This window comes from Aedes albopictus, chromosome 2, assembly GCF_035046485.1.
Source record: "Aedes albopictus strain Foshan chromosome 2, AalbF5, whole genome shotgun sequence".
NCBI classification, from domain to species: domain Eukaryota; kingdom Metazoa; phylum Arthropoda; class Insecta; order Diptera; family Culicidae; genus Aedes; species Aedes albopictus.
Window position 1 is genome coordinate 479,721,172 of NC_085137.1, and position 18,689 is coordinate 479,739,860.

At 39.5% G+C, this 18,689-nt stretch overlaps 1 protein-coding gene across 9 annotated transcripts in view; it reads left to right on the forward strand.

Moving 5' to 3' along the window:
* Nucleotides 1-18,689, forward strand: part of LOC109413961 (serine/threonine-protein phosphatase 6 regulatory subunit 3) — a 50,624-nt gene that overhangs the window by 29,242 nt on the left and 2,693 nt on the right. For 8 of the 9 annotated variants that reach the window (XM_062854098.1, XM_019687695.3, XM_029870721.2 and 5 more), the window contains exons 4-14: nt 6,970-7,049; nt 7,107-7,551; nt 7,617-7,764; nt 15,349-15,493; nt 15,550-15,691; nt 15,756-15,874; nt 15,935-16,100; nt 16,200-16,538; nt 16,599-16,690; nt 16,758-17,456; nt 17,516-17,938. In XM_062854098.1, coding sequence (XP_062710082.1) covers nt 6,970-7,049; nt 7,107-7,551; nt 7,617-7,764; nt 15,349-15,493; nt 15,550-15,691; nt 15,756-15,874; nt 15,935-16,100; nt 16,200-16,538; nt 16,599-16,690; nt 16,758-17,456; nt 17,516-17,938 — 2,798 coding nt within the window. The remainder of the gene's footprint in view (nt 1-6,969; nt 7,050-7,106; nt 7,552-7,616; nt 7,765-15,348; nt 15,494-15,549; nt 15,692-15,755; nt 15,875-15,934; nt 16,101-16,199; nt 16,539-16,598; nt 16,691-16,757; nt 17,457-17,515; nt 17,939-18,689) is intronic. The other variant, XM_062854099.1, reaches the window with a different exon arrangement.

Here is an 18,689-nt window from a genome sequence, read left to right on the forward strand (position 1 = left end):
TGTTTAAACTGAAAGCCAAGTATTGTTTGTGTAATGCATTTTTATTATGAAATTTGAAGACAGTTAACAAATTTACGCAGCTACTTGACTATTACGTCGCCGAGTCATTCCGCCGCGTTCATGTCACCACCGTCCTAAAAATAAATGATCACTAAGATTTATTCTCTTTGTTTCCAGCTAAAAAATCAATCATACTTACATGTAAGAGTGTTCAAAGATCCAGCTCGAGGCAAACAATCCCTTTATTAGCGTATAACACGCGGATTATCCCGATGAACTGATTGAAAACATGACACACAAAACTAAACCGAATGGGAGACATGCTGCTTGCTCATACTCCATGTATTTGACAGTTCAAATCGTTTGCTGATTATCAGCATTAAAAGTTATTGCTTATATATGTTCAGTAATAAGAATTGCTGATTTTCAGCGAATTCTAAAATCGATTGCTGGGGCTTCAACCATCTGTCAAATCGATTGCTGATAATCAGCAAAAATGGAAGCGATGACATATGTTCAGCAATCTACAGTGCTGAACTCCAGTATTTAATTTGATAAATGCTGTACTTCAGCAAACCGGTGTGTTGCTGAACTAGTTTCAGCAAATTTTATTGTTGGAACGTGAATCGAAAATTTGGTGTGTTCACATCCTCTGGACAAGATTGTCCGGAGTTGTGTCATCAACAAAAAGTGTTCCGTCGTTTCCTCTAAACCAGCACAAACCGGACATTCTGGAGAATCCGCATGACGCAAAACGATGTTGATACTGTAAGAAGCAACCACCGGCCCGAAAGTACCTGAGCCAGTTGGAATGTTACTTTTTCATGGCGCCTGTTAACGCAACTATCTACCCTCAGAATCAACCTGTGGGTGCACCTTTCTTTGGTGGAACTGTCCTACGCGCGCTTTCATTCGACTGCGTATGCCTCTTGTGCCGTGCATTTTGAGGCACTCTATATCCTCCCCGATAAGGATACTGAAAGGCACGGTACGGTACGCGCTCGCAACTTTCTGGCTTACTTACCGATCAGACTAAGGCCTGAATGTCTTCTGCTGTACGTAGAAGTCGTCTCCAGTCTACTCGGTCCATGGCTGTGTGCCTCCAGTTCCGCACTCTGCGAAGGGTTCGCAAATCGTCCTCCACTTGATCGACTCACCTAGCCCGCTGCGCACCACGTCTTCTTGTACCGGTCGGATGACTCCCGCCCGAGAACCATTTTAGTCGTCTTGCTATCCGACATCCTGATGACGTGACCCGCCCATCGTAGCTCGTGGTTCATTGACCTTCTCCAAGTCCCGTCTTCCATCTGCACTCAAATGATACGCAACACCTTCCGTTCGAAAACTCCAAGGGCGCGTTGGTCCTCTTCACGTAGGGCCCATGTTTCGTGCCCATAGAGGACTACCGGTCTAATCAGCGTTTTGTAGATAGTTAACTTCGTGCGACGGCGAACTTTGTTCAATCGTAGAGTTCTGTGGAGTCCAAAGTCAGCTCGATTTCCTGCCACAATGCATCTCTGAAATTCTCTGCTGGTGTCGTTGTCGGCGGTCACCAGTGAATCCAAGTAGGTTATATACTCGAATTCTTCAACCGCCTCGATTTCATCACCAACAGCCAGGCACATTAGCCTATAAGTATCAGCTCACCACGGTAGCATTTGGTACTTAGCGCTGTGCCTCAAGCAGAGCCAACATTTTTTTTTTCTCTCTGTTCGGGACATAACCACTGCCACCAATATTTGATCTATCTAACTAAGGCCACCATACCTTAGTATGGACGAAGCGAAACAGGTCAGAAGCTTGCGCTTGCTCCACATGTCACATGTTACATTTCGACATTTTTGAGGTTTTTAAGTCAAACATCATATTTTGATACGTATTTTTGAAATATTTTATCAACATATGAATTTATATGTTTTTTTATTAACCTTTATTAGTATATCAACCAATTTTTACATTCTCCAACTTAATCTAGGTGTTCTGCGTAATTAAACACACTATCATCCTAATTTGGTAAAAGAAATTTAAACTATTACCAATACTAATTAATAACACATTACATTTCATTTGTTGTAGCAGTTAAGATTTTTGCAGGCTTTAATTTTCACCTGCGTGTCGGAAATACATTTTTTTTAACTTATCCTAACCCTAACCTAACTTAAACTAATTATACAAAGAACTGATCGTAGCAATAGAAGACTGCAACAATTTTTGACGAAAGTTTGCAATGATTTTAGTTGACATCTGTTCCAACGTTTCAATATTAGAAACTTGATTATGAATTTATATGTGTTTCGATAGTTGAATTGCGTTGAAGCCAAACAAATGCGACAATAACCAAAGTTTATTGCGGACCTTCAAATGTGTTTTTCTCGTGATTTTATATTGTAACATGTGACATTTATGCGTCCGAGGGCAGTGAGCATCTCGGGAGCCTCTGCAATTGCTACTTTTTAGACCAGGTTCAGAACTCCATCTACATCGTTAACCCCAGTCCCCAGCTGTCCTACAAAAGGAGGCCAAGGGCTAGGATCATGACGCGGAAAGAGCTCCTCGATGATCCCCTCCAAAATCTCTGGCGAGATTGCTTTGTAGGAGCCATTACACATCTTGTCTTGGCCATCACAATCCTGTAGGCATCACCCCACGGATTCGCATCGCCACTCTGACAGAGAGTGATGATTGATCTGAGCTATTCTAACCGTAGGGTTAAGAAAAAATCCTCCCTTTCTTTTCTGTTCACGAACCTGGCTCTTTTCCAAACTATGCAAGACTAAACTTTTTACAAACACAGCACACGGTGTGTCTGGTAGAACAAATTTATTACAAAAAAATGGGCATCGCTAATTTTTACGCTACGTGAAAGTTGACGCTACCAGCTTTCATTCAAGCCCAACATCGAAATATTCCATCGGGGGAACTTTTTCATACAAAAATGGGGTATGTTTGTTAAGTAGAAATAGGGATTAATTTGGAACCGTGCATTTTGTATGGGGAAAAACAGTATTCTGAAAAAGTTGTACGGGATCCCTCGGTGGATTTTTTTTAGGGACCCTGCAAATAAAAGCTGAAAGCCTCTATTTTAGAATAGCGAAAAATTTAACGATGCCCATTTTTTTGTTATAAACTTTTCCCATACACACGCCGTGCAGCACAAAAGACTAAATAAGTTATCAATGTAGGACAAACAACTTGAAAACCTACGACAAATAGCTGACAACTTAACAAATACAAGGATCTTACTACAGAATCCATGTTTCGTCCTATCCAAGGACTAGTTTGGAGGTATCAAAGCAATTAGCGGCAATTAGCCTACTTTCAAAAAAAAACCATCTTTGGGAGCTTGCTTTTACACTAAGTTATGCCTGTTCTGCTTGTTTGCGAACTGTTTCAAATCCCACCTCTACTGATTTCAGTGCTAGCTGATCAATTCATTCATATATTCACTTCCCACTATCACTTAATGTTTGAGTCTCAAACTGTGTGTCTTACATCTGTCGTTATATACTAGCTCAATATGAAAACAAAACAAACTCTGCCAGACTTTTGTTTTGATTGTTTTCATCGCTGCACGATTCTAATTCGTGAGTCCTCTGTTGGATCGTTTTTTTGTGTGTTTTAAAGCAACAAATATCAAAAGAGGAAGCCGAAGCTATAAACCCCTCGGACATTCTGCAGGGCCGTGCTGAGGGTGTCTGGGTTTGATTCCTCATCGCTCCAGGATCTTTTTGTAATGTATGACTTTCTTAAAAATTGCGTATCTTCGCACCTGCTACAGGGTGCGGCAGGAAAAAAAGGCGAAAAGTTCAAGGCACTATTACACGCTAAATATGCGATATGTATGACTATTTTTTCATGACAGTGTATCAGTCAATGTCTATATTCTAGCACTGAAAAATAAAAATGAACATATTTGATGTTTAACATGTGATAATTAGGGACAATGGAAATTCGCGAAATTGGGCAATGCTCGCGAAATTTAAGAAATCCCGCGAAATGCCGCGAAATCTGACAAAATTCTGAAAATAATTGCAAAATTCCACTAATTTTAAATGTTCAAACATAAAAAAGCAAATAACTCTTTTCAATGTAAAGTTATTGACAATTTCGAATCCAGCATAATAAAAGTTTAATGCTATTTACATATGTTTTTTTTTCTGATTTTTCATCAAATTTGATACCTGTTCGGGGGGTTTATGATAACGCCTCACAAAATACAAGTAAATTATCCTATTTGCTTTCAAAATTGGTGTTTTTTAAACAATACGGTCAAAAATATGGAGCCGCGAAATCTCCGCGAAATTCACAATGTCCGTCCGCGAAATTTAAGAAAATTTGCCGCGAATTTCCATTGTCCCTAGTGATAATGTAAGCCTAATAAGCGGGTATCAAAAAACTGCGCGCCCAATGGTCATTAAACAAAATGACTATAACAGTAACAAAATTAGTTTAAATTCCATGAACAACCAGACCACACTGATCCAGAGTCATGTAGTTTCATATACTAGATGAAATAAGTACATATATTTGATGATATTGTAGAGAAAATTTAAAAAAAATGTTTTATCAGATACGAAATTTAGCGACCTGTGTACTTTTCTGCGGTTTAAAAATTCTGATTGTCTTCAGCTTCAGGCGCCGCCCTGGAAAGGTTAGTGACCAAAATGGGAAAATTTTTAAATAACTTTTCAGAAAACTAGCCTATTATAGATCATGGAACGTTAAAACATAGATTGGTTAATGTCAAATGGACGAAAACAAGGTTTGAAGTTGAAAAACACTTTCGCATTTTTTCCTGCCGCATACTGTACACGATATACTAATGTAAAAACAATCGCGTACCAAGTGCTGTGCTCTTTTAGAACACTAAGTTTAGTAGCAGAATTGGCCGCAATTGAGACGTTGCACAAGACACAAGAATTCCACTCCAAACACAATACCTTGATTCCACGATTTTTATTTATTCAAAACCCTATCTCTTAATTGATGAGTCAACCTGTATTCAAGTCATCAGAGCATCATTACTGGCGTCTCATTCGCAGATTATTATTGGTTGAACGAAACGGTATTCTATTTATGTGACCGCGAGGCGGTTTTTCATTTTCGTCATAACTGCTGATGTAGGGCGATAAGATATTTACAGTAAAGCCTGATAAGAACTCCCACCTGCCGTAGACCCACCTCAAGCCCATTCGTCCATTAGGAGTAAATGCATTAGAATCTAAGCGAAAATGAACGTTTATGGTTAATGCTTTTAGGTACCTACTACAGAGCACTTAAGATGCGCCAAATCAGCCGTCTATAACTAGCTAGAAACATTATGGACCCAACGAACTGAAACCAGCCATCACACACAGACAGACGACGTGAATTGCACCCAGTTTGTGCATTTTTCAAAAGTGAAGAGGAAGGCTATTTAATGTTGTGCCGGGCCCGGGCCGGGTGTTGTGATGCATGTGGTGATGCGGTGGGTTGTCACGGTTCGATTGGTAACCGAGTTTGGCTGGGCTGCTAAGCGGTTGGCCGAGTTCAGTGTGCGGTAGAGCACGCAGCGCAGAGCATTGTCGTCATCATCATCGTCCGTCAACACATGCAATCCGTACATATAGAACGTAGACGTAGAGCAATATTGTGCAGTTTCTTTTGGGAGCAGAGGCGTTCGTAGGGATATTTGAGAATAAATCTCAAATTCACTGTTTTGTTCATTGTTCATATCAGGAATTTTCCTCAAGTATGCCGGTATTGCAACAGTTAGAGTTAGCCTATACTGGGACAACAAACAACATGGCCAGTCTGAACATTTGTTTTTAAAATTTACATAAAGTCTAATTTTCTTATGCATGAATGTGTTGAAAACTGGACAAATTGAAACGGAAAAACTGCGAAAAACATCTACCTAGCTCCTGTGAGATTTGAACCAACCAACGACTCTCCACAGACAGAAATGGATCAATCGTTCATTTGTAGAATAATTTATGTTGTTAGAAACCTTCAGAGTTGCGGGTACGATTCATCTGCTGGATACATGCCCTAACAACTTTTTTACGGATAGGACAGCCCCAAGGTTTGACCTACTATTGCTCCCGCAGTTCGAACATTTTAATTTTCAGGTACCACTGGACAATCATCTTTGGCGTGAGAAGTACCTCAATAAGTAATGCATTTATCACCCATGTAGTAATATATTGTTCCATTGCAACACCTTTGGCACTTACTTAGTTATGCTCTGGGAATTTCACAATTGGTATGTCTCTTAAAGGTGATACGCTTTTTGGACATTTCCCAAAAAAAAGTCAATACAGTAGCCTGAGCCTAATAACATCTATATCAACGGCTTTATAATGTAATGTTGAGGGTTTGTTAATCGTTCAGATTAGCTTTATCACACTTCTGATTGGCTGTTGGTTTTGTAACCCCTAGAGCTAAGATGTACCTACCTGCGTCCATTGCATGGGCTCAGCATAACCATCATGCTTCTAGTAGCTGCAACTAAAAGTGAAACAAAACCAAAATGACTGGGAAGATCCAGTGCACACTTGAAGTGTTTGTTTGTGCAATAAAGCGTATCCTCCGAGTAGAAGTATGTAGGTAGGTTGCATTCTCTTTCTCTCACACCCAACATCACCATCGACGCTGACGACGAATGAGTGATTATGTCTGGCTGAGTTGTTGGCTTCTGGACGGCCGATGATGGTGTACCGGTTAGACGACACGAGAGCAATGTATGGACCGGCTTTATGATGCGTGGTCGTTTTGCTGCTGTGTGCTCACTGAGCCAACAACGTGTGTGGAAGAGCACACCTTTTTGGCACGATGCCCTACTGTCTGGGGTGGCCGGCAAATGTGCATCTCTTTCAGGTAGATAGAAGATGATGATGGCAATGATGATTAACTACAACGTGAATATAGATGTTATGCAAGGGATGTTATGACTAACAACATGTTATTTGCCTCTTTCTGATATTGCAGGGACTCACACTTCAAGATGTGTTGGACTACGAAGACGTGTTGCAGGAATGCAAATCCCAGAACACAAAATTACTTCAATAGTGAGTTCAATAGGTTGAAACTTTAGGAACCTGTTCATTCATTTATTTGCATTGCAGCTTAAACCGCACAGAGGTGTTCGATGAACTGATAGACCTCATCATCCTTGAACCTCCAGCCGATCTCGACGACAACGTTCGTTTCATGCATTCCAACATGGCGTGCGAGATACTTACCAGCGACGTGCCGTCCTTCAAAACGCACCTGGTCGAGAACCAGAACTTTCTGAACAAGCTGTACAGCTTCCTGCACCGGGAGCCGCCGCTCAACCCACTGCTGACGTCGTTCTTCTGCAAAACGTTCGGGATGCTCATATCAAAACGTAACGAACAAGATTATTTCTCTTATAAGTCAGTGTGCCTACAAGTATTAGAGTTTATCAAGTCTAAAAAAGGTTTCCTCACCACAATGCTGAAGCACTTTGGCAACCAGGTCATCACCGATCTGCTGCTGTGCTACATCACTGATATCGAAGACGCCGAGCTCAAATCGGAATTACTAGAGGTGAGAACCTACCTAGTTGACTGAATTTTTGTTCCTTACTAAAGTCTAACTTCATTCCTTTCCAGTGGCTTAACGAGCAAAATTTGGTTGCCGAAATCATTAACCTGCTAAAGTTACCAGGCGAAACGCAGAAACACTACAACGTCGCACAATTTTTAATTGAACTTATCAAAAAAGGAAGATGCAAACGACAGAACGAAAGACAAGACAAAGGTAAGTGGACGTTTCGACTGCTCAATCTCGTTTTGTTGCTTCGTATAATTGAGTGTTTTCGGTAACAGCAGTCAGCTGTTGCCTATTGTAAATTTGTGGCTATCATTGTTCAATTACCATTCCGTATATGTTAGTTACATCGAATGTATCAAAGCGTAAGAAAACTCGTACGTTTTGAATACTGTCATCCAGATTAGTCACAACAGAAAACGTATATGTTTGGTCAATTTGACTTTCGAAATACTAGGTTGTCAACATAAAGTTTTCAAATTACTCTTTTGAAATGCCTCTATTTTTACTTATAAAACACATAATCAATATTTTGCTTTATCAGAATGGTTGACGTTTTTGTGAAAATAGAGTCATTTGAAAACTTTATGTCGACTCCCAGTAGAGTATGCTTCAAAATTCCAAATTCCATCTACAGTTTCAAAGCGATACATAAGTTTTGGTTATTATTCTCTTATCTTCTTTTCCCCTTCTGTGTAATGATGTACATGAAATGATCATTTTATCGTCAAAATGTGAAAACAACAATACACTACATCTATCAAAATGATTCGCTGTTTTCGGTTCAATCGCGCAACCACTGAAATTCAAAACTGAACTTGTTGTAACCATAAACCGACCCGAAAGGCAACTACAAACTTCACTCCACCTTCAAACGGATCGACAATCTCAAGTCCAAGATCCTTCCCACCGTCGCCAATAATCCGAACAAGAAGACGAACGCACTGTTCAACTTTCGGCTGAGCAAAACGATTCCGTCCCTGCTCGGAAAGATCTCTTCCCACTTCCAAGGTAAATCGCGCAAAGCAAAACAAAAATCACAGACACCCACACGCGTTCTGGCTTTGTTCCTCCGTAAAACCAAAAAAAAAAAATCTGCTCTCGTTTTCATTATTGTCCTTCTTATTTGGTATCTACTACTTTCCCGTTGCATCATTACCTTTTTTGCTGTACCTATTTTCAATTATCTATTTTTCGATAATCTTATTCAGTAAGTACAACGTTTAAATTACGTCGTCTGGACGTTACTTTGTTGACTGTGGGATGCAGTTTGATTGGCTGTTTTATATTTTCAATTCATTAGAATGTTTACTTCAGTTTTATGTATAGTTACATATTTTATCATCAAAAGCATAACCAATTCTCAGGATTAAAATGGGGTCTGAATGCAAGTGGTAGAGGTATTCATAGCTTTTTACTTCGATAGAAATGGTTCCGGGTCATTTGGCCGATCGCCATTTGGCCGAACGCCGTTTGGCCGAACGCCATTTGGCCGAAAGGGTCATTTGGCCGAATGCCGTTTGGCCGAAAAATGAATTATGAACTTAAGTGACCATACCACTGTTCCCCGTCTCAGTATAACTCGATAGAACAGCCTATGATTCAAAGAAGGAAAAATCTTTGATAAAATATGGGCAGTTTCAACGCCAAATAATCCCTGAATATCAAAACTAGAAAGAATATCCTATGATTAATAGAAGCCAATTACATACCGTCTTCGACCTTGCGGCCTCTACAGACTGAACATTACAAATATACGAAGATTACATGCAAACATTAAAAAACATTAAAAGAAGGAAAAACTTCTGATGATCATATTGGCAGTTAGAATGTCAAAAAATTCATCTGAATACTTCTGATCTTGATTCGGCCAAACGGCATTCGGCCAAACGATCCTTTCGGCCAGATGGCATTCGGCCAAATGGCCGGACACCGATAGAAATATCCCGGGCAAAAGAGAATTACAAAGCAATGGCAAGTTTTACCATTAAGAAAAATTACTGAATGGTAAAATTTCTCATTGGTTTGTTTGAAATAAGTGACACAAGGGCAAACTATTAGAAGAAGAAAATTAATCATTAGCCTTAGTGTTTAGAGGCGAAACACACAGATTTCAATATTGTCATTTTTCATTCGCAGTTAAGGAAATAACAACGATAATGAAATCTATGTTTCGACTGACTATGATGACGATCCATTCGAAAACGTAGTAGCAATTATGAAACTTGATACCCTGATACCACAATTCATTATTGATTATGGCGTACTTAAGAGCAGAATATAATCAATGGGAACTATTCGATGTCAAGCACGTCTCAAAATGTTCCCCCGAGAACTGTACTAGGCTTTCTTTTCGGCGTTGACGATTTGATATATCTCTTTTGGAATGGAGCGCAAAAAAGTGAAATTTGCATACAAATGGCTCAACTTTGCCTCTCCAGAACTCATAGACTCCCCAACAAAACATTTTTTTTTCTTCATTTGAAAGAGCTATATATTCTTTATCTTTTGATTTCCACTTAGATAAATCGGAAATAAAAAATATGCGGCAAAAACAAAACTTTTTCATTTTTTACGGTTTTTGTACACTTTTTGTTTACCTTGTTATGGTAAATCTCACAGGCAACATAAACATAAGTTTGTTTGCACACATACAAGCATAAGTAATGGCTAAATTCAGTAACAAATTTTGAGAACGACGCGTAATCAATGCTACACCATTGATTATACGTCGTTTTCAAATTTTGTTACTGAATTATGGAAACAGCTTACATCACTTATAACAAAGTCTAAACAGATGAATAAAAATATGCAAAACTGATACCGCTCAACAGCACAATTGTGCTGGTTCGTCACGAAAGGGATATGAAACATCGCATGCCTCTTCTGTATTAAATATTTCCAGTACGGTATTCACCGAGATGGAACTCCTCATACCAGAGTAAATGAAAATATGTAAACATTTAATGTAAATAGGTCATTCTTAACTTCATGAAGCTTTAGTCACTCAGCTTGTATGAGAGAATATTTATTGTGTTGTTCTCAAATGGAATGGTAAATTCTATTGTGCCACAGCAGGCTCATTCCTATCTGCAGATAGCGAAATTATGCTGTTTTTTCCTCTCGATAATTCGCCATGAATTTCTCCTCGAATTCCTACCAGCTTTCTTCTGGTAATTCCTCCAGAGAATCCTGTTGGGATTTATCCCAGGATTTCATCTGGAATTCTCCGGTGACGTTTTTAGGAATTCCTTCTGGCTTTCTTTCAGGTTAATTCTCCCGGCATTCCATCAGGTATTTTCCCAAGATTTTTTCCGGGATCCTCCCAGGTATTCCACCCACGATTCCTTTATTGATTTTCACGCAATTCCTTTAGGATATTTTTTAATGTTTATTGATCAGAGATTTCTCGTGGAATTTCCTGAGATTCCTCCCGGGATTTTTCAGGGAATTTTTTTTGGTATTTTTCCAAGAAATACTTCATTGATTGCTCCCGGGATTCTCTCAGGAATATTTTCCGTTATTCCATCAGGGATTTCTTCCGCGATTTCTTAATTGATTCTTCTCTCTCAGGATTCCTTCAGAGATTTCAAGATTTTTTTAGAGGATTTCTTTATTGATTCCCTCGGGATTCCTTCAGAAATTTCTTCCGGCATAACTTTCAAGTTCTTTCACGGATTATCCCCGAGATTCCATCAGAGATTCCTCCATAATTCTTTCGGGGTTTTCTTCAGAGATTTCTTCTGGACTTCCTTTCTTCCATAAATCCCCCTTTGATACCTTCCTGAAATTCGTCATGTATTTTCATGTATCCTCCCAAAACTCATTTAGGAATTCTTTCTTCCGGGGATTTCTCCCGGGACTCCTTCCGGCATGCTTTCAGGTATTCCTTTCGAGATTCATTTAGTGGAATTTCTGCTGAGTATTTTCAGCGATTAGTTCAAAGTTTTTTTCCGGAATTTCTTTGGAAATTTTTCCTGAGTTTCCATTAAGTATTCTATCCGGGAGTCCAATTCCTTCCCGAAACTCTTCAATGGTTCCTCCCAAGGTTTCTTTTGGGAACACCCCGTGATTCCTTATGGGAATTTTTGGGGATTCCTTCAGGAATATTTCTCGACATTCTATCAGAGATTCCTTAATTGATTTCTCCCAGGTTTCTTTTAAAGATTCGTCCCCTCTAGATTTATCCAAAGATTCTTCTCGAAATTCATTAAGGGTTTTGTTTCGGGATTCCTTCCGAGATTCCCGCATTGATTTCTCCTGCCATTTTTTCAGCTATTGATCGCAAAGTTCATCCAAAAATCCTATAACGATTTGTCCAAAAATTTATTCTGGAATTTTTCACTTGAGGATCCTTTCATGGATTGGTCCTGAGATTCCTTCAAGCATTTGTGCTGGGATTGCTTCTGATTTCTTTCCGGAAGCTCCTTCCGGAAATCTTCCCAGGACTCCTGGATTTTTTCCCGGGTTTTCTCCTGGGATTTTTCCTGATACTGCATTCCGCCAGATAATATTCCCGCAATTCCTGCAAGAATTACTCAATGGGGGTAGTGAATGAGATTTGTTTTGGTATTACTCGATAGTATGAGCCATGCATCAATTGGAAATCAATGGGAAAATATGCTACAAGCGGCAGGAAAATGTAAAAAAAAAAAAATATTTAAAACAAATGCATCGCCATTTGTAGATTCTCCATAACGAAAAGATCCTGAACCAACCGTGAGTCGTATCTAGACCCTTTTACCATGGTCTTACTGAAAAAAAGTTTGAATTGGATCAAATAAAACGGGAAGCGTAAGGAAAATAAAATAAATGTTGGAGAATACTGGGAAAACTTGTAATTGGCTGACACAAATTTTGATTTTTTCTTATGTCACCAATTTTGGTCAAAATTCAACATTTTGAGGGGGGACAACAATAAATTATTCAAGAAATTTTAAAATTTGAAGGTGAAATTAGAGTTGCACAGAAAATTTCTTAACAAATTCGATGAGTTTATAGATTTTGCCAAATTGTTTGGGTATTTCTTCGTCAAATACATTTATTATTTATTGTCCTCCCCCTTAGCGAGCCAACGAGTATTGTGACAAAAGAAGAAAATGAGATTTGTTCCGGCCTTATATGGCACAAAATGTTGCTTCTTGGCTTTAACGGTGTTGAGATAATTCAATATTCTGAATCTGCATGCCCAAATGAGCCGAAATCCAAATTTTCATGAATTTTGGTGGCCGGGAACCTATTTAAAAATCAACTTGAAGTTTGTATGGGAGCGATTTGTCTAATCACCCCTCGTCGCATTTTGTACTGGACGGAGCTGTCAAACGGTTGTCCAGCTGTCAAAAGGTGATTTCAAAAAATCTCTTTGAAATTGATTTTAGGTACCAAAATAAAGTTCTAAAAATCTGAAAAAAATCATAGTGGCTCAGAAAAAGGTGCTCTTTCGTATAAAATCAAAAAATCAATACATTTTTCAAAATTTAAAAACCTAATTGACAAATTGGGAAATGAAATTTGTGAAAAAAATCGCGTTCTCGTGGGATTCGAGCCCACAACTCCGTATTTGCTAGACCGGCTCCTCAACCAACTAAGTCACAGAACGGGTAATGATTCTGCGAAATAGAAAGCAAAACTGACTCCGAAGCCACACCGTGAACACTCCTTTTTCACAAACACATCTCTCTTTCGGCTTAGATGCCAATCCACAGCACACTCGCGTTTGTGCCCACTGACTACAAGTGAGAGCGAATTGTTTTAGCAACATTTGTCAATTAACAGCATTTTGTGCCTTTACATTTAGGAGAATTTATTAATTTTTTGCACCTTTTTCTGGGCCACTGTGATTTTTTTTTCAGAGTTTTAGAACTTTATTGTAATACCACATATTTCAACATTTCGTACCTTCTAATTACATGTTTTTCCAGTATGTTTCAGCATACCAGCAAATCTAGTAAAATGCCAGTTGATAAGCAATAGTCATCATCTCTGTTCACTTGTGCTGAAATAGAACTTGAGAAAATTATCAGATGTTGAGGACCTATATTGAAGATTTGTTTGGAACTACATCATATATTTCCGATGTTTTCATAAAATCATGTTTGTTTTATATGAGCTTGACTATTGATAATAAGTAGGGGAGACCGAGGAGACTTGATCCCTGGGGAGACTTGTTCCCCCCATATTTGCTCGGAACCAAAAACATTTTTCTTCTAGCATATTTTTTCCAAAACTACTCCTGGACAAACGACTATGTTTTGGCAACAAGTGATTTCGATTGTACATTGCATTATTTTTTAACGGCTGATGGTTTGTTTTCAGTCCTTCAGAAATCTTTTAGGCGATTCCGAAAAATCTCAATAACTTTGTGAAAATTGAACCAAATGGTGTCAAAATTTCACAGCACATAGTTTTAATAAAGTACTTTCAAACTTATTTATCCAAATAGGGCTGTTATTAACATATTTTAATTAATTCAGCTTAGTATACACAACAGTGACATGGGGAGACTTGATCCCTCGAGGATTACACACACATTATACATGTGAAAAATATAATTCTATTCGGAAGCCTCTATTGACTTGGAATTGTAGTCTATTCAACGATAAAATGTGTCAGATAATTATAACTTGAGTATAAACCAAGAAAAGGGGGATCAAATCTCCCCATTTTTAAAATCCGGCATATCCTTAAAAATTTAAGGAAATATTACAATTTCAAACACTCCATATTCATCGGTAATACAAGAAAACTCGAAAAGAAAATGAATAGGAAGACTCTGGAATTATTTTCCCTTTAAATAAACCATGTGCTCAAAGGGGGATCAAGTGTCACCCATTTTTGAAAAATACATCATAAGACATGCCTCCATAAAAACACAGTTTTGAAAACTTTAACAATAATTTAAAGGCCTTCTGTTGTGTATAAACTTGCAATAGATGTTTACCTGCCATTTTGTACGGAAATCGGATCTAGTTTTGTGTTTTTTCTCAAAGTTTCAGGTAAATTAAGAAAAAGGGATCAAGTCTCCCCAGTCTCCCCTATGTATGAAGATTCAAATTGCGAGACACCTTGAGCGTTATCGTGTGAACTTAAACGTGGTCGACCGCCCATAGTTGCTACTTCAGTATCGCCATCAGCTATATTGACCTACACAAGGAAGTAATGAGATAGCTGCTTGGGACCAACAGGTATCTTCAGTGTATGAGTGTTGGCGATCTTCTATTTTTCAGTCTAGAATGACGCCGACTACGTCAAAATGTAAAGGGATAGGATTTCCCACCGCAGACTGTTAAGTCCTCTGCTTCTGCACAAGTTCTTACGTTTGATGGAGTGTTTTTTGGGAAATAGTTGTTTATTTTTCGGCAAAAGTAAGGGTTTGGTTAAGATGCGGTACAGTTTGCTTGGTTGCATACTAGTAGGAATTATATGATAGGTTAATCTGCGCTAGCCTAACCTTGAAAAATCTCTATCACAACAAATCATCATCTTCTGTAGCTCCATGATTTTATTAATTCAACTTATTTTGGTTGTTAATCTTCAATTCTACCAAAATCAATGTACTCAACTTAGCGTGTAAAATGAAATTGATTTATGTAGTGAATTGTTGCAAAACAAGAGCAAAAATCAGTTGCTTGAGCGAATGATTGTTAATCTTTTTTTAGTTTATTTTGTTTATTACCATTTGGTAGATAGCATATATTCTTTTCAACTGAATTTGTATGTTTAGCACCAAACATAGTCCCTCCCTAACTGCTGGTAGCGTATTGCATTTTTAAATGTCTTACTTTATCCCCTCAGTTACATCTGATCCTATCCTGGACACACTGGAAAACGAAGCCACCACCCAAATGCTGCTGGACATCATCCTGAAAGAGAACAGCGAAGAAAGCGCCATTGTCGGTGGTATTCGGATCATTCTGCGACTGCTGGAGAATACGATCATGTGAGTACCTTCTACGGACTCCCGGAGTTTCAATTTTTCAAGACAATCTGTTTCAGACAAGAGCCGGTCTCCGATACTGCTCTCCAGATGGTTATCGACGCTGAGAAAGAACACCATGACACGGTCGTGCTACGCTTAGTCAAGATCATACACCCGAGACTACTTGAGTTTATTCACATTTTAAAGAATCCGCCTCAGGTTGGTTTACTGCGTTTTCGGGATCAATCAATCCAATGTCTCAACGACTTCGCTATTTTTTCAGAAACCCGACATTATTACAACAGTCGGCGTACTTTCACCACCTCTAGGAAACGTGAGACTTCAGATTTGTAATTTATTTACAGTATTAATAGAAACCGAAAACAGTGATGTAATCAGGACGTAAGTGTTCGGCTGGGTGGTATTGCAGATCGTTATCAAATCTACTTCTTCTCTTCTCAGAATATGCGGAACAGATTTTTATAGTACATTGCTCAATCTTTTTAAGCAATATTGTTGGAACAATTTTTTGCATAATCAGGCCAAGGTGTGCGTCAACTATGCCATTCAATCGTTCGACCAAAGAGAGGGTGAAACCAAGTTGCTTACCTCGGATTTACAGCGACATGTAAGTTTCATCTGATGTTTTCAGAATTGTTTATTTCAACGTTTGACAAGTTCCTCCCATTGTTTTGTACAATTTCACTAATTCCTATCACTCATCCAGATTATCTGCGACTGCAAACTTGCCTCTCGGCTGGTGGACCTTTGGTACTACAACGAGGAGATGCAGACGCCTAAAGCGCCAGACAACGACGACGAGGAAACGGAGACGGAAGAACCGCCGCAAAAATCGCCGCCCCGCAAGTGCCGCCGGCTCGGTTACATGGGCCATCTGATTGAAATGTTCGAAGCCCTGGTCACGAACATGAACGTGTCGGAGGAGTTTTGTGCCTTAGTCGAATCGACCCTCGAAGGAGACTTCATGAAGGACCGCTGGCGGCGAGTGATTGAAACCGAGGAAGGCGAGCTGGCGAAAATATTGGCAGTGCAAAAGCGATTTTTGGTAGGGTTGCTGGTGCGTTCGACGGTGAACGATGTTTCTGACTAGCTGGTTCTTTTTCAGGCTGATCATGACCCATATCAGAAGAAAGACTTTTCGTCCGATGTTACAATATTCCCGAAAGATGTTGAAAACAACCTTAAGGATTACATGCAGTGAGTATTGTATTTATGGATATGGAATGGCTGTCAACATTCAGTAATTCTTGTTTTTCTCCATCAGTAGTACCGTGTTGGACCTGAGTAGCATGAACAACAGCTCCTCCTTTGAGTTGTTGGGTTTCACCAATACGGTAGAACACTTGACCAAATTGTTCGATGAGGCTGTGGGAACTGCCAATGCATTTATTATGCCTGGCATGGACACTGACATGTTCGGCGAGGATGATGACGAAGACGGGCAGGAGGGGAGTGCTGAGGAAGCGCGGAACTTTTATACGGGTCGTGGGAGGATTCCGGCGCAAAGTGATGACGATACCGAGGGTGGCGATGGTGGGGGCGGTGGGCACCGTCCGTACGACGATGATCTCAAAAATGCAATTGATTTGTTTATTAACAAGAGTGCCTGGCCGACGAATTCATCCGCAGTGGAAAATGCTGATCCATGGGGCTCCGGGGACGAACCCAGCGGGATGGAACAGCACGCCGACGGATTGTCCGATGCGTGGGCGAACTTTGGCTCGGACAGTTTTGCCGATTTTGATTCGCACTTTACGGATTTCCAAATGGCACCTGCGAGCACGTCCAATGACGACGATGATACGCCAAAACCTTTGTTCGATAATAACGAAAATATCGCATTCGATGGTTTTACCAACAAAAACAACGATGCATACGCAGCGACTGATGTCTTCGATGTCAGTACGACGCAACCTCCGCAGACTTTGCTTACGTCGACGAATGATTCCATCAGCAGCTCAAAGTATGTGACCGAACATTTCTATGAACTAGTAAATCATTAAACTACTTTTATATTTTCAGGACTTCAACCAACGATTGCACAGTGGTTGTAGATTCGCTAGCCACGAACACAACCGAAGCAATCAGTACCACCAATAGTGAAAGTGATGACACTAAAAATAGTAACATAGCAGCAGAAGTAGTAGCAAACAATGTGCCATTATCTGTAACAGATAAACAAAGTAGTTGTGATGAGGAGAAAACGTCACTAGAAGAACCCACAACAACTGTAACAACTACCGAAACTGAGAAAGTTGATGCCAGCAGTAGGTTACAACAGGACCAGGTGCTTCAGTCGAGTCTCGTGTCGACCACCGTAGCCGAAGAGATGCACACATCCGCTGGAGATAACCGGAATGGTCCTGTTGCAACCGTCGAAAGCGACGATGGTGCCGAGTTCGAAGATGCGAGAGAATCTTTCGCAGATATGGTGGTTGACGATGGGTAAGTTTCAAAGAGAGCTTTGTTATTTGATGATGGAAGCAAATTTAATAGAAAAATGCCAGTTTGAGTGAAACAGTGAAGTGCTGCACGCCATGTAACTTTTTGACATGCATGTGCACAACAAGAAAACGTATTTGCTGGGCAGATGAAAAAATATGTAAGAAAAATCACGGACTCCATTTAAACTCGAACTCAGAATTACCTATAGCTCTCCACTATTTCAAGCTTGTTTAGAATCTCTGTCGCCTGTATATGTAGTATAAATTCCGATCTTCACTATAATGTTTATATGGTTATATGGTTTGCTTTATACCGCTATCTAAATTTCCGGATAAAAAGAGATAATCATTTCACGCATGCGTTGTTCTGCACACTTCATAGAGACGAAGAACCTCAAGAAGAATTTCCTTCGGAGGTTCAACAGGTCGTTCCACAGTCGGCATATTACGGTTGAGTGACAGTACTACCTTTCAAATGTACATTTTTGTCATTCTACGACTGTACCCCGAGTCTTGTGAAAATACACGATCCATACGTTTTTACATTTATGTTTTCCCCCGCTTTGACGTATGAGCATTATAATGAAAATCAATTTAGTTATATACGTTCATACGACGGAGATATTCGGCAACTTCGTAGCTTGCAGGTTAAGAAGCGCCAATGTCGCAAATAAGAGGATTTGTGAGATTGATATTCTCGGACACGTCTTTCTGTCCGAGTTACAACGTGTTCTTTGCAATGTTGTGCTGAT